This window comes from Montipora foliosa, chromosome 1 (genome assembly GCF_036669935.1).
Source record: "Montipora foliosa isolate CH-2021 chromosome 1, ASM3666993v2, whole genome shotgun sequence".
In the NCBI taxonomy this organism is placed as follows: domain Eukaryota; kingdom Metazoa; phylum Cnidaria; class Anthozoa; order Scleractinia; family Acroporidae; genus Montipora; species Montipora foliosa.
In genome coordinates, this window is record NC_090869.1 from 65,657,569 (window position 1) to 65,672,568 (window position 15,000).

Below are 15,000 nucleotides of genomic sequence, written 5' to 3' on the forward strand. Positions count from 1 at the left end.
TGCTACACGGCCAACGTTTGTATAAACGTAACCTTTCCTATCTTCTACATGGTTCTGTTGGTGTGTTACCAAGATATGGAGTAGCATAAACGCTGGCCTGGGGTCGGGGTCGGGGTCGGGGTGTCTTTTCTTTCCAAATTCTTTTGTTTAAAAACATTTTTGTCGTTGTTCTCCTGTACTGTAATTTTCGAATGTTAGGCATCTTATTTCACTACCATAAATGAAGGCATTTATGGTAGTGAAATAAGTCAAAACAATAAGAAGATACGGAAGCTACGAAAGGGACATTTTTGTCTGTTTTTGCCAAATGGGAGTTTTTGCAGGGAATATATGCTAACCCCTACAGACACTGAAGACTCGCTGGGTTCCCCATTTTAATGTTTATTTTGTAAAAACCTTCTCCGCAATACAATTAAAACAAAACAAAATGTGGACACAGTTCCATGATGATCGTCCCGCAATGTTCTCATTAATTTGCTTATTTTCGCAAAATTGATCTCAATGTTGTAGTGTTTTTTATTGTAAAACTGAATTCAATCCCTTGACGTCCGAATAGAATTGGCTGACAATTTCCTGTGCGACTCTGACTTTATTTACTACAAACCGTTTGTAGTACAGTCAGACAACAGCACAAACAAACAAGCAAATGAGAACGTTGTGTGACTGTTTGACGATCATCGTGGAACTGTGATTCTGTTTTTAAAGTGTGGAGCTCAGTGAGTCTTCGGTGTCTCTGGCAGTTGGCGTATATTCCATAAACTCCAATTTCAGCAATTTCGGAAATTCTCTTAATTTCGAAAAACAAACTCCGATTTTTGGAAAGAAAAAGCTAGATGCTCGCAAAAACCAACTTCGATTTTACAATTAACACAAAAAAACAAGTCCGATTTAGAAAAAATCTGAGATGTCCCTTAATTTAAGACCTTTCGTAGCTTTCCGTAGGTTCCTTAATTTTTTAACTAATTTCCACCATAAATGAAGGACAGATGCCGGTCATTCGAAAATAATAGTAGAGAAGAATAACGACAAAAATTGAAACAAACCAAATTGGGGAAAAAAAGACACCCCGACCCCGACCCCGGCCCCGGCCCCGCGTTTTGGCTACTACCTACGAAGATGTGTCAGAACTTTCCATTCAAATTCTTGTGGTTTACACAACACCACTAAACGTAATAAAATAGGGAATTATGTCCTATAAAAAGTTAGATGAGTATTTTTAAAATTTGTTATATATTTGTAAAAAAATGTCCACCAGGACTCTTGTGATCATATGAATCAGTGCAGCTTTGTTAAAATAGTATAAATTAATTTTAAACTTGCAATATCATTGATATTAGAAACTATTCGATTGTTTTTGAGTGGTTGTAGATGTTTTTGAGGTTGATTTTTGGTGGTTTTCGGTCGTTTCATGTTTTAGTGACTATACGCTCAATAATTAGGGACCTTAAGCAAGGGCGACGACGACGGCTACGAGAACGTTGTCTGAAGATATTACTTCCCGTTCCTGCCATAATTTTGTGATCATTCTTTAAGTCGCTCGGCATGGAAAATGCGAGTCCACATTCCAAGAAGAAAATTGGTGAGAACGATGTGGATATTAAGAGAGAAAATTGAAAAGTCATCGTCGGGTGCTCTCGTCCTCCACACAACCTCAAATTTGATCATTTCACGTCGTTGTCAAGATGAGAACGGCAAAGAAATGTATCAAAATGTAAAACGCCCGTGCAGGGCGTGAAGAAGCATTGTTTTTGCTAATTAAACCTATTGTTATGTGGCGTTCTCGTAGCCGTCGCCGTCGTCCTTGCTTAAGCTCCCTTATATAATATTTCCGGGACGACCTCCAGATAAACATAAACAGTACACCTGTAAAACCATAAATACTTGCATGTTTTTAACACTGTAGATGTACCTATGAACCTTCCGCTCCACTAGGTTTTCGATTCTGTTCCTCTAGAAATTAAAAATGGAGCTTTTTTCTTCCTTTCTCTGTTAGCCACAGGCTCTTGGTCTTGGTGTTGGTTTTCACGTGACGTCATCAAAACTCGAAAGCAAGGGATTATCAATCCTTTTGAGAATTTACTTTGGTTAGTTATTAGAACAGCTGAAGAATTGTCTTCTCACAAATTTTCAGTTTGATAGGGTTTTTCGTCTTGTGATAAAGCAAGGTTGAATTTCTAAGCTTTTGCGTGACACGATATTAAAATTGTGGTCGACAATGCTATCACGTAGGTTAAAAAAGTGACTTATCCGCAGAGATTTTGCAATATGAACAGTCCTTGTATGAGAATAAGTACTAACATAGATGTTTATGAGCCCTCAGAAGACGACTACTGGCTGTCTCCATACAAAGCCTTATAAATTCGAGTAAAACATTTCTTCCAATATCTCCCGCACGAAACATCGCACAGACCTGAACCTTTGTGAGACTGTTTGAAAATTCATCTTCTTTTATCTCTTTGATTCTTGGCTTTATTTTTTGAATGGTTTCGATGATGGTGTGACAGAGAAAACCGGCAATTTTCAAGAACTAGCACCACCAGCCTCAGCCACGCTCTGATCACGTGCAAAACCGTGGCATTTATCACCGTCCCGAGGGTCGTTCTGGACTTTAGAACAAGGGACACAAACAATTGTTCATTGTTGCCTAGTTGCTAAGACTGGCTGACAGCAATATACATATTTACAAAGGGTGTGTTTGAAGAGCGTAAGGTTGCAGCCACCTCTTCGACACTTTGAGACAGCGCCTCCACTTTGCAACTTTTTACTCTCAAGGAAACATCAAGCTCTTCAAGATGAAGCTGTGGTTCGTTGCTGCCATACTTATCTCCGCTGCGCTTCCAGCCGGTAAGCGATTTCATGGCAAAATGCATTTTTCATCCGCACCCTTTCTGTTTGCATCGAGGAAATGGAAGGCGAAGCCTCCCGTGTAAAACCTTTAAGGCCCAGTTCACTGAAACGTCGAACTTTTCAGTCCAGTCAAAATGTGCCGGTCGAAATATCTGCCGCTTACTTCACACTTGTTGGACTTGTATTCAGGACGAGGTTGTTTCGAGTTGTTTTTCATCATTATATTTTCATTATATTTCTTTCTCTATGTTGTCCCTTTAATTACCACGTTTCGACTGCACACTGCTCTGACTGCTAGCCTTCATCGCTTCTCAGGCTATAAGGTCTCTTCTAGTTCTAAGGTGAAGCACACGATCGCTTCTGCCGTTCACGGTTGTTGCAAGTACAAACAAAATGGCATCTAAACGATCTGGTGACGTTGGCGCAGGGTCTCCGCAAATTCCTAAATTTTTTCGTACGGTATCAGGTATGTAGCCTCGGAAACCCATAGCTTTACATTGAGATAATATATTTCCAAACAGACGTAAAGATAGCAGAGTAACAATAACTCTCAAAAAAGAAAGGACAGTTTTCAATTTACAATACATGTTTCGACATACTCCAATAATTCCTGGGTTCGTTTTCATCTGGACGTCAAGAAGCTTATTTTCTTACTACGGAAAAATCTTTTCCGTCGTGGGTCATCGACAAGATTATTCACAGGTATCTTTCTAAGAAAATGAATCCTTCTCTGACTGGGCGGGACGCCTCATCCATCCCTTATGTTGGCCGGTTTTCTGAAATCGCCCAGACTAAGTTAGGACAACTACTCAAACATTATTGTAAAGCTGATGTAGATGTTAAGTTGGTCTTTAGTACGTTTAAACTTAGAAAACATGTTCAGCGTGAAAGATTCAGTACCGCAAGGTCTACGTTCGTGTGTTGTTTATAAATTCTCGTGTGCTGGCTGTAATGCCAGCTACATTGGCGAGACCACTCGCCACCTTTGTACACGTGCTCATGAGCATCTCTTGTCGGACAAGTCTTCGCAAGTTTACAGACACCTGCAGTCAGCTAAGGCCTGTCATGACTCTTGTAATACAGAATGTTTCACGATCCTCGATTCTGTCGCCTCAAAATTCCAAATTAAGATCAAAGAGGCATTGCACATTAAGTGGGAAAATCCCATCCTTAATCAGCAGTTGAGGCATTTAGATTTGTCTCTTTCTTTTTAATTACGCTGTTCTTTTGTCCTTTATTTTATTGCTATGTGCGCTATTTTTGTTTCCTGCGCATTTCATACGTCATATTCAAATTGTACGCAAGTTCTGACACGTAATTTTGTAACGTACCTTAATATAAATTCAAGTGTACAACCGTTAAAAAAGCTCATTTGCAACTGAAGATGACATGAGTATGTCGAAACATTCATTGTAAATTGAGAACTGTCGTTTAATTGAAATCGATTGAAATTTTAATTTTTTTCTCACTTACATAGTTAATAACAAGTACTTGCTTGTACTATAGTTATCCTTTTTTTCTAATAATGCTTCTGGCGGAATATAACTTCAGTTTTGTGTGACTCTTTGTTACTGTTTTAGGGGCTCAGTTTACCCTAAAATGCACCAGATTCAACCATTTGAAGCCAATATTTTCAGAATTTTCCGGGGGATCATGCCCCCGCACCCCCCTAGCATGCAAATCCTTTGGCCTCTGCTGCCTATTACTATAGCCAGCTTGCCTACTACTACAAATCATTTTGACTGGGCTGCTCAAATGCAACGAAGGCGAATTCATTTAATCAAGTACATGAAAAGATCGACGTTTGAATCAATTAAGTTGGACCCATCTAATTTGGATCTACCCAAGAATTAAGAGCAGGTCTCTGCGAAAGTCAAGCGAAGTTGGAAATGGAAATCTTACACTCCCCCTTTTTTGTGTGAAGATATGTTATCTGGGAGGATGATCTAAAACAACCATATTTCGGTCAGCTGAGTTACCGTTGCCATGGTAACTGTCATTAATCATGACAGCCACAAGCCTATGTCTTGACCCTCAAAATTGGCAACATAATATGTGTGTCTACCTCGCACAAAGATGTGAGTCAGTTGTAATGAAATTCCGCCAGAGAGGAGACCTATGCCTCTAATTACTAAAGGATATTTCAAAACTGCTTTGACTTTTATGAATAAGGAAAAAATGTTGGCTTTAATATGTTTGGTGTCGGTCATTTTGGAAAACGGTAAAAACGAGCGCATCATTTTTCGCATTTTCTCCCGAAGTATTCTTTATTCCGTAACTGAATTTGCAACAGAGATTATGCGGTTATTATAGTTCTTAAATATTAGAGACTAACTTGGGGAAAGTCATATTGGCCGTTTTTATACTAGAGACGCATGATTCGTCTGGGACGAATTTGGGCAAACATTTTTTCTGCATCTTTTAACTCTTTTTCCTACTTTCCCAACCGCGAGAAAACCACGGTAAATCAGCCATCGCCAAAAAATGTTTTTTTTCTCAAAAAATATTTAAAGTTAGGGGGAAAAATACATCATTTTAAAGCTAAGAAAATAAGCTTTCCAGCAGCATATAACTTATTTACAGACAACTGAAACAATTTATAAAAGCAAAAGTTGAACGAAAAAATTTAAGAAAAATAACAGTAAAATATGTTTTCCAAATGGTCTGGATAGCACAAGTGTTACTAATATTTTAAAAAAGACAACCACACTTTTGAATTTTCGGAACATGTTTCGATGTTTCAAACATCATCTTCAGCCATAGAGAGTGTAACATTAAAATTTTTTTACAAGATAATTCGTATGTATATATAACTATCAATACAATGATTCTTTGTAGATTAAATGTTCGTTACAAGTACGTAAAATTCAAACGAACCAACAATATTATAGAGAACACAACTGACATAACGGTAAAAGTTTAAAAGTGTAATGCTAAACTGACATGATCTACTTGTTTGTTGAGTTCGGGTTTCAACCGCTCAATATGGAAGCTCTCCTTGATTTTGAGTTGATAGAAAGAAGTAGCATTATCAATAATTTTGAAGCAAGAAACATCACAATTATCGTGACAATTTTTAGAAGAACTAAGATGCTTGAAAATATGAGAATTTTTGTCCCGGAAAAGGTGCTCATTTACACGTGTGTAGAAATGCCTGTTGGTTTCACCAACGTAGCGAGCACCGCAGCCCGCACAAGTAAATTTGTATACAACACGTGATTTGAGAGAATCCGGAATGAAATCCTTTGGACTAAAAATGTTGCACAGTTTGAATGGAGAGAAAATTACTTTAACATTTAAATCCTTGCAATACTTGTTAATAATAGATGAAATTTTCTTTCTGGTATAAGTTGAATAGAAACCGATGTAAGGTAGTTTGTAAAAATGGTAGTTGGATACATCATGTTTAGGGGCTTCTTTTGTAGTAACATTTCTAAGATAACCTTGAACGGACTTGTCAATTAGCCAACTGGGAAACATATTACGTTTCAAAATAGTAGTTAGAGTATTGATATCGTTTTGAAAACCCTGAGTAGTGTTGTTAATTTTATATGCCCTGTCGATGAGAGTTTTAATTAACCCTAATTTGTACTGAAAGGGAGTAAAACTGAAATAATTTGTAAGTAGACCAGTGTAAGTCTTTTTTCGAAAAACAGAAGTGATACAAGAACATTCATTGTTACTTGATCTCTGCTTGGATAACAATACATCTAAGAAAGGCAGTTTGCCATCTGTTTCTGTTTCCATTGTAAACTTAATGTTGGGATGGCATTTGTTAAGGTATTGAAAAAACATATCTGCATCATGACGATTTTGAAAACAACAAATAATGTCATCTACGTATCTGCGATAATATAATACTTGGGTACCGGTGTATTTTTCCAACCAAAGTCTTTCATAGTGACCCATGAAGAAATTGGCTAATACAGGGGCTAAAGGTGAACCCATTGCCACTCCATCTATTTGATCGTAAAAGCAACCATTGAATAAAAAATGAGTGTGGCTAGTAGCAAAATTGAAGAGTTGTTTAAGATGAACTTTACTTAGTTTTAGGTCAGGATTCATGTTACCATCAATTATGGCGTTGACAGCTAAATCAATCGTCTCAGATAAAGGGATATTAGTAAAAAGGCTAGTGACATCATAGGAAACTAAAAACTTGTCGCTGACCCATTGTGTCATCTATAGGCACTTACAATTACAACTTAGCTAAGTATCTTTGTTCTTTGCTTAAACCCCACATATCCTCAGAGTTTTGTGCTACAGATACGTTTTCTTTTGTCCAAGAGATTCAACAGTTTGATTTCAGCGACAAGTTTCTAGTTTCCTATGATGTCACTAGCCTTATCTTAAACAACTCTTAAACAACTCTTCAATTTTGCTACTAGCCACACTCATTTTTTATTCAATGGTTGCTTTTACGATCAAATAGATGGAGTGGCAATGGGTTCACCTTTAGCCCCTGTATTAGCCAATTTCTTCATGGGTCACTATGAAAGACTTTGGTTGGAAAAATACACCGGTACCCAAGTATTATATTATCGCAGATACGTAGATGACATTATTTGTTGTTTTCAAAATTCTCATGATGCAGATATGTTTGTTCAATACCTTAACAAATGCCATCCCAACATTAAGTTTACAATGGAAACAGAAACAGATGGCAAACTGCCTTTCTTAGATGTATTGTTATCCAAGCAGAGATCAAGTAACAATGAATGTTCTTGTATCACTTCTGTTTTTCGAAAAAAGACTTACACTGGTCTACTTACAAATTATTTCAGTTTTACTCCCTTTCAGTACAAATTAGGGTTAATTAATTAAAACTCTCATCGACAGGGCATATAAAATTAACAACACTACTCAGGGTTTTCAAAACGATATCAATACTCTAACTACTATTTTGAAACGTAATATGTTTCCCAGTTGGCTAATTGACAAGTCCGTTCAAGGTTATCTTAGAAATGTTACTACAAAAGAAGCCCCTAAACATGATGTATCCAACTACCATTTTTACAAACTACCTTACATCGGTTTCTATTCAACTTATACCAGAAAGAAAATTTCATCTATTATTAACAAGTATTGCAAGGATTTAAATGTTAAAGTAATTTTCTCTCCATTCAAACTGTGCAACATTTTTAGTCCAAAGGATTTCACTCCGGATTCTCTCAAATCACGTGTTGTATACAAATTTACTTGTGCGGGCTGTGGTGCTCGCTACGTTGGTGAAACCAACAGGCATTTCTACACACGTGTAAATGAGCACCTTTTCCGGGACAAAAATTCTCATATTTTCAAGCATCTCAGTTCTTCTAAAAATTGTCACGATAATTGTGATGTTTCTTGCTTCAAAATTATTGATAATGCTACTTCTTTCTATCAACTCAAAATCAAGGAGAGCTTCCATATTGAGCGGTTGAAACCCGAACTCAACAAACAAGTAGATCATGTCAGTTTAGCATTACACTTTTAAACTTTTACCGTTATGTCAGTTGTGTTCTCTATAATATTGTTGGTTCGTTTGAATTTTACGTACTTGTAACGAACATTTAATCTACAAAGAATCATTGTATTGATAGTTATATATACATACGAATTATCTTGTAAAAAAATTTTAATGTTACACTCTCTATGGCTGGAGATGATGTTTGAAACATCGAATCATGTTCCGAAAATTCAAAAGTGTGGTTGTCTTTTTTAAAATATGTTTTCCAGGCAAAATTTGGTCATTTTAGCGTTGATTACAAATTTTTGGATGCGAAACTAAAATTTTCTGCAATTTATCTGCTTTCTTGGACATAAAATCGACCGAAAACTGATGAGGCACGAATAAGATACTCGAGCAGGTTAACGGGGCGGTGTTGATGACGCTTGACAAGTTGCCTCGTGCAAACCGACCCAGACTGAGAGAGTTGGGATTTTGTGAAGAGAAGCTATTCGATTGTGGGTAAGAAGAGACCCAGTAGATACAACAGCATGAAACGAGCGCGAACAAGAACTATCAGCAAAAAGGAATCTGCGCCCGACCAGAATTTATCATATGCAACGTGAAGATCTGAGACCGCGTATGTGTGTGTATTTTGGCGAAGGTCACCGGCCGATCGAATGTACAAAGGTCACGAGCCTGTCAGATCGCAGACAAATTCTTCTTAACAAGCGATTGTGTTTTAATTGAACGTCCGGAAATCACCGCGCATCCAATTGTCCTAGCAGGTCAGATTGCCAAATCTGTCACAAACGCCATCACAAGTCGATCCGTGACGCAGTACATCCCGCTAGCGACGCTAACAACTCGACGACAGTCACAAGAGGGGTTGCCTTGACGACAAACCAAATCGGAGAGGGTCCGTTTCCTGTTATCGTAGCGGAGCCGAGTCAACGAAATAAAATGCCGACAATTAATCGACTCTGGAGCGGGTAGTTCATATGTGTCGGCAAAGTTGATAGATCTTCTTCGTTCGTTCGTTCGTTCGTTTGAAGCCTATTGCCACTCAAACAAGATCAATTGATATGTTAATGTCAACCAAGGTCGCAACCCTAGAAGAATACGATTTAAGTTTCCAATCTGTCAACCACCAATTCACACTTTCCGTGAAAGTAACAAGTCAGAACTGTTGTCGATTGACAATCCCAATTATCGCGAACTTATCAACAAAAAACCCCATCTGAGAGGCGTTTACGTTCACGACGAGGACACAAAAGCCAGACTTCCGGTGCACGTAGTCTTAAGCAGTGGGGAGAGTACGTATGAATCAAAACAGAAACCAGACCGAGAATCGGACAAGATAATGACCCGATCGCTGAACTGACCAAGTTCGGATGGTTTCTAATGTTTCCGGGAAAAGAGTTTGACAAAAATATCATGCTTCTGACCCAAACGAGTCAAACCGACGTTGAAGATTTGTGCAGGTTGGACGTCCTGGGCTTGCGTGACACGCCAGATCATGATCAGTCATCGGTGTTTGATGAATTCAAGGAGAGATTGACGGGCTCGCCAGAGGGCTGGTACGAGACCACTCTCCCGTGGAAAGCCAACCACAAAGGACTACCTTCAAACAAGGAAGAAAGCTTAAAACGGCTCAAGAGCCTCAACAAGAAACTACAACGCGAAGGATTGACCGCTCAGTATGATGCTATAATCTAAGAACAGCTGGCAGAAGGTGTTATCGAAAAGGCATCACAGTCACAGAAAGAGTTTTACATCCCTCACAAAAGCGTGATACGCAATTCTGCCGAAAATACAAAGATGCGAATCGTGTGTGACGCTTCAGCCAGAGCGACACCCGATTCACCGTCACTTAATGATTGCCTGCACCCAGGACCGGCACTGCAAAACAAATCATTGGACGTCCTAATAGGCCTTATCACGGTTTTCGACGCCATCTTGACGGGTAGGCAAAGCGGTCAGAAATTACAGTGTTTGTATGGGAATCCGATAGCAAATAACTTCTTCCAAAATTGAATTTTTCACAATTTCTGAATCGCAACGTTAAAATACTAGGTAGAAGATTGTATTCAGCAAGTTTGAAGGATCTAGCTCTCCTGTAGGTCCCTGAGCTAATTTTTTTTAATTTTCCATACATTTGTCTTTAAATTTTTTCCCCGCGAACCGCGTCTGGACGTTTGTCTACCCAGCCAAATTTACAGACAAATATGTGGAAAATTCAAAAGATTAACTGAGCGTCTTCTAGCCAAGCTACATCCTTCAAACTTGGTGAATACAATCTTCTACCTAGTATTTTAACGTTGCGATTCAGAAATTGTGAAAAATTCAATTTTGGAAGAAGTTATTTGCAATCGGATTCCCATACAAACACTGTAATTTCTGACCGCTTTGCCTACCCGTCAAGATGGCGTCGAAAACCGTGATAAGGCCCATTCAGCTGAGAGACTATACCCAGTAGTGTTAGCGGGAGACATTAAGAAAGCCTTCTTGCAAATTCGAATCCACGAAAGTGAAAGAGACTTCCTACGTTTTCACTGGCAGGCTGACTTAGAATCCGATGTACAGACCTACCGATTCACAAGAGTGCTCTTCGAGTTCGCCCCGTCACCCTTCCTACTAGAAGGTGTTCTTGAATGCCATCTTACTATAATTTAGCACGTCTGCCAACGTGCTAAATTCCTCATAAACTGCAAGGACAATCTCTGGGGACGGTGGCAGAGAGAATACGTGACAGCTTTGAGGGAACAACACAACCTTACAAACAAGGCGACTAAATTTCGACCAAAAGCAGGAGATGCTGTTATTGTGAAGAAAGAAGACAAGAATCGAGGAAGTTGGCCGTTGGCGATAGTAAATGAGCTCTGCCCTGGCAAAGACGGCATCATCCGCCAACGTTCAGGCCAAGACGCGATGCTTCAGTTGCTGCTAGACCTTGCTGATGATGAACAATGATCGAATTATTATTCCCTGTTGAGCAGAACCCAGAACTGAGGATCGTTTTCACGTGACGTCATCATTTTCGAAAATTTAAAACTAAAGAGCCACGAAAGTTTTTATCCTCATCAGGCATAAGAGGCGGTAAATTTGTATCCATTTGCTATTTTAAAGCTCAATAGCGTGCTTCGTTTGGAAACCAGAGCATTTTGAATTTCTGAGTTATAGCGGTGCGTGACGCGAGGCGACGATCGAGTTTTTTGAGAAATATATATTTATCTCATGGTTTTGAGCCTTTTTAGAATTCAAAGCATTAGGAAAAGTGCTTAGGTAAATAGCTGTTTGTTCAGTACAGATGATCACTCGCCTAGATAGCCAAAGTAAGTAACAGATGTTGACACTATTTTCCGGCCGCCATATTGGTGCACCACAGATGTTCACCAACATGGCGTTTTCATACTAGGCTCTGTAAATTTCTGCGAAACATTTCGACGAATATCTGAAGTTTGGGGAAACGCACAGGCCTAAAACTTAGAGAAGTGTCTTCTTCATTTATCTTCTACAACATCACGAGTTCTTAACTTTTTCCACTGGATGGTTTTCGATTTATTTTTTTATTGCGTGACAGTGAAAACTATCTATAGTGAACTTCAATTTTAGTTTAGAATCGTTTCAGTCTCCTAAATGGATGCACCCTTGCACCCAATGCTGCATTGGGGAGTTTGTCGGAGGCTTTGTGTTTAGTGTTTGGCAGTCACTGTATCATCAAGAGACAATACATCTTTTTAGTTATGAAATTATGATTGATATGTGGTCTCGAGATAAACAGGCATAAATTTTATTATTTCCAGATAATCATCGCTCCATGATTGACACAACCTTGCCGGAATAACCTTAAGTGCTCGGCCAATCACAATGTTAGGGAATGCGGTATATTAACTAGAACTTTGCTTAGAGTTTTCAGAGTAGCTCTTTACACACCCGTTGTAACTGAGTGAATACGCAAGAAGAATAAAATAGTAAGGTAAAATAGTAATAGTATCGTTCATCAAAGTGTTATTCCCAGTAAACGGGGCACAGTTTACATAGATGGATTTCAGTGCACCACAATGTCAAGCGTGTTATATTCGTGATGTGTATGCGGCTTGAATGCACCATTATCTGGATCTGTTGTTTAACATTTAAATTTGGTCGAGAAAATGGAACGAACGAAGGGGAAACGGAAGCGATTAAAATGTACAAATTACAAAAACTTGCATGGTATAGGCTTTTCCTTTAGTTGAATATTATCAAACTAAGCGTATCTAAAGCTTCATAAATCCATGGCACTTTACAGATAGGATACTTAAAATATTGTCGGAGCTTAAACAATATCTCTAAACCATTTAGGAGCGAAACAATTCAAGTCTGAACTTGGTCAATTTTCAAATATTTCTAATTTTCATCAAATTTGTGGCAAACTATAATTTTCCCCAAACTAGTTTTCCAATATTTAGGGACTATAATAACTTTATTATCCCTCCTGCAAACGTGGTGACCCGGAAAAGAACACTTTGCTAGAAAATGAGAAAAAGGTTGTGCTCGTTTTTGCGGTTTTCAAAATGGCCGACAGGTAACATAATAGTGCAAGTATTTTCTTCTTGTTCCTAGAAGTCAAAATACTTCACAGCATCCTTTAGTAATTAGAAGCAAAGCCCTACTGTCTGGTGGAATCTCATTAGAATTGGCTCACATCTATCCGAGAAGCGGACATATATATGTTAACTATTTGATAGTAAAATTCCTGCTCAAAGGGTGTCATGATCAATGGCGGTTGCCACGGCAACGATACGTCAGCTGGCCCTAATATGGTTGTTTCCGTTCATCCATCCAGACAACCTACATCCACACAGAAAATGAAGGGGATGTTAAAAATTTTCATTTCCAACTTTGCTTGACTTTCTCAGAGAACTGCTCTTAAGTTCGAGTGGTCTACATGGGAAAATCTACTGTGGAGCGACTTCGATTCAAACGTCGAACTTCTCATGTGCCGAATAAAGTGCGTGTATTTGTATAGTTTATTTTTGCGTCCCACAATTCCCTTCTTTCGCGAAAGCACTGTACATCGTGATTAGTGATAAGTTCGACCTTTGAATCAACCCTGTGAACTTTACAATTTTTGTCGATCCAAATAGCTAGGGATTTAAGTTCGGTACATGAAAAGTTCGACGTTTGGACTGGGCCTTAGACTCACCCCTAGTGCAGTAAAACATAGAATAAATAATATTACATACCAGTAATAGCTATCGCTTAGTGCCAACGAGACTGACAATATAATACATAGTTTTCAGATTTGTATCAGAGTTCCAAAATACCCAACAATACGTTGTCATTTTTTTTATTCGAAAGTACTGCAAGTCAGCTTATATAACTAACAATAATACAATAACAATAAAACTTGCACACTTTGTATCTCCAACAACAATGTAAATGTCGACGTGTTTTGCAATAAAATGGAAAGTACTGCTGTAATTTTTGAACGGCCGCAATTTTAACAGGAATATACAGTAATTAAGTTGAATAAAATCAGTGCCAAGTAAAAAATCGCCAAAGCGTTTTCAGACTTTGCAGTGTTAAACATGTAATGGGCAATCAAACTCTCTCGCACATGAAAGTTGCTTCACTTGTAGAATTTTTATTTTGCAAGATACAGCCATTAATTATAGGTCAAATTGATCGTTGAATTGCGTACTTTGCAGGCAACAAATTTTCTTTGAAAATTAAATTAAATTGTTCGCAACTCAATGGTTACAAAGCGAAAATCAAACTGCTCTACTCGCGGGCCGAAGGCAGAAATTGACAACACCGGCCGATAAGAACATGTACGCCGGTTTGGTTTTGAGCTCGTTCACTCAATATAGAACCACGAGCCCGCAGGCATGAATTTCATGAGTTTGCGGTTATATCAAATTTATATAAATCGCTCTTTGTGACTTATAAATCACAAAGTATGATTTATAAATCGCAAATGTGCGAATTGCAATTTAGGTGCGATTTATAAATCGCAAGATTACGAACTTTGCGATTTATAAATCGCAAAGTTGATGGAGCAAGTTTCAATTGAGTGTCGTAAAACCAAAACCAAAGGAATTACTTTGGCCAATCAAAAAGGACGGAGAAAATCCAGTAAACCAAATCCATACTCGGAAGTAATTAAATTAAGCAATTAAGCTCGCAAAGAAACTACGTTTCTGACAACCTGGAGACTAATAAAGGTAATTTGCGCAAAACATGGAACCTAATTAACGAGCTAACCTCCGGTCACAGCGGCAAGACGTCCAACATCTTGGAGATCAAAGGTGACAATAACATTGTTAGTAATCCAGTTGATATAGCAGAAACTATTAACAAACACTTTACAAATATTGCGCAAGTACTAGCAGAAGATATTCCCGGTGCAGATGTAAATCCTAAAGTTTATCTGGAAACCACTGATAAATCGTTCTCTCTGCAAACTCCGAGTATCGACATGGTATTAAACCTTTTAAAGAAAATTGACGATAAAAAAGCCACTGGTCTTGAAAAGATTCCGAGTGAACTGTTAAAGACGGCGGCCGGTATTATCGCACCTTCGCTTACCGCCATATTCTTAAAGTCCATCCTCACTGGGATATATACCCAAGCGAATGGAAAACGGCCAAAGTAACTCCAGTTTTTAAAAAGGGTATTAAATCGGATCCTAACAATCAGGCGCACCCAACGAATCTGTTCCTCACATTATCTGTTCCCCA

At 38.4% G+C, this 15,000-nt stretch overlaps 1 protein-coding gene across 1 annotated transcript in view; it reads left to right on the plus strand.

Moving 5' to 3' along the window:
• Positions 1 to 2,683: 2,683 nt before the first annotated feature.
• The window catches only part of LOC138005207 (uncharacterized), an 18,425-nt gene continuing 6,108 nt past the window's right edge, over positions 2,684 to 15,000 (plus strand). Inside the window, exon 1 of the mRNA XM_068851469.1 lies at positions 2,684 to 2,844. Within this exon, the coding sequence (XP_068707570.1) occupies positions 2,793 to 2,844 (52 nt within the window). The 5' untranslated portion in view covers positions 2,684 to 2,792. The remainder of the gene's footprint in view (positions 2,845 to 15,000) is intronic.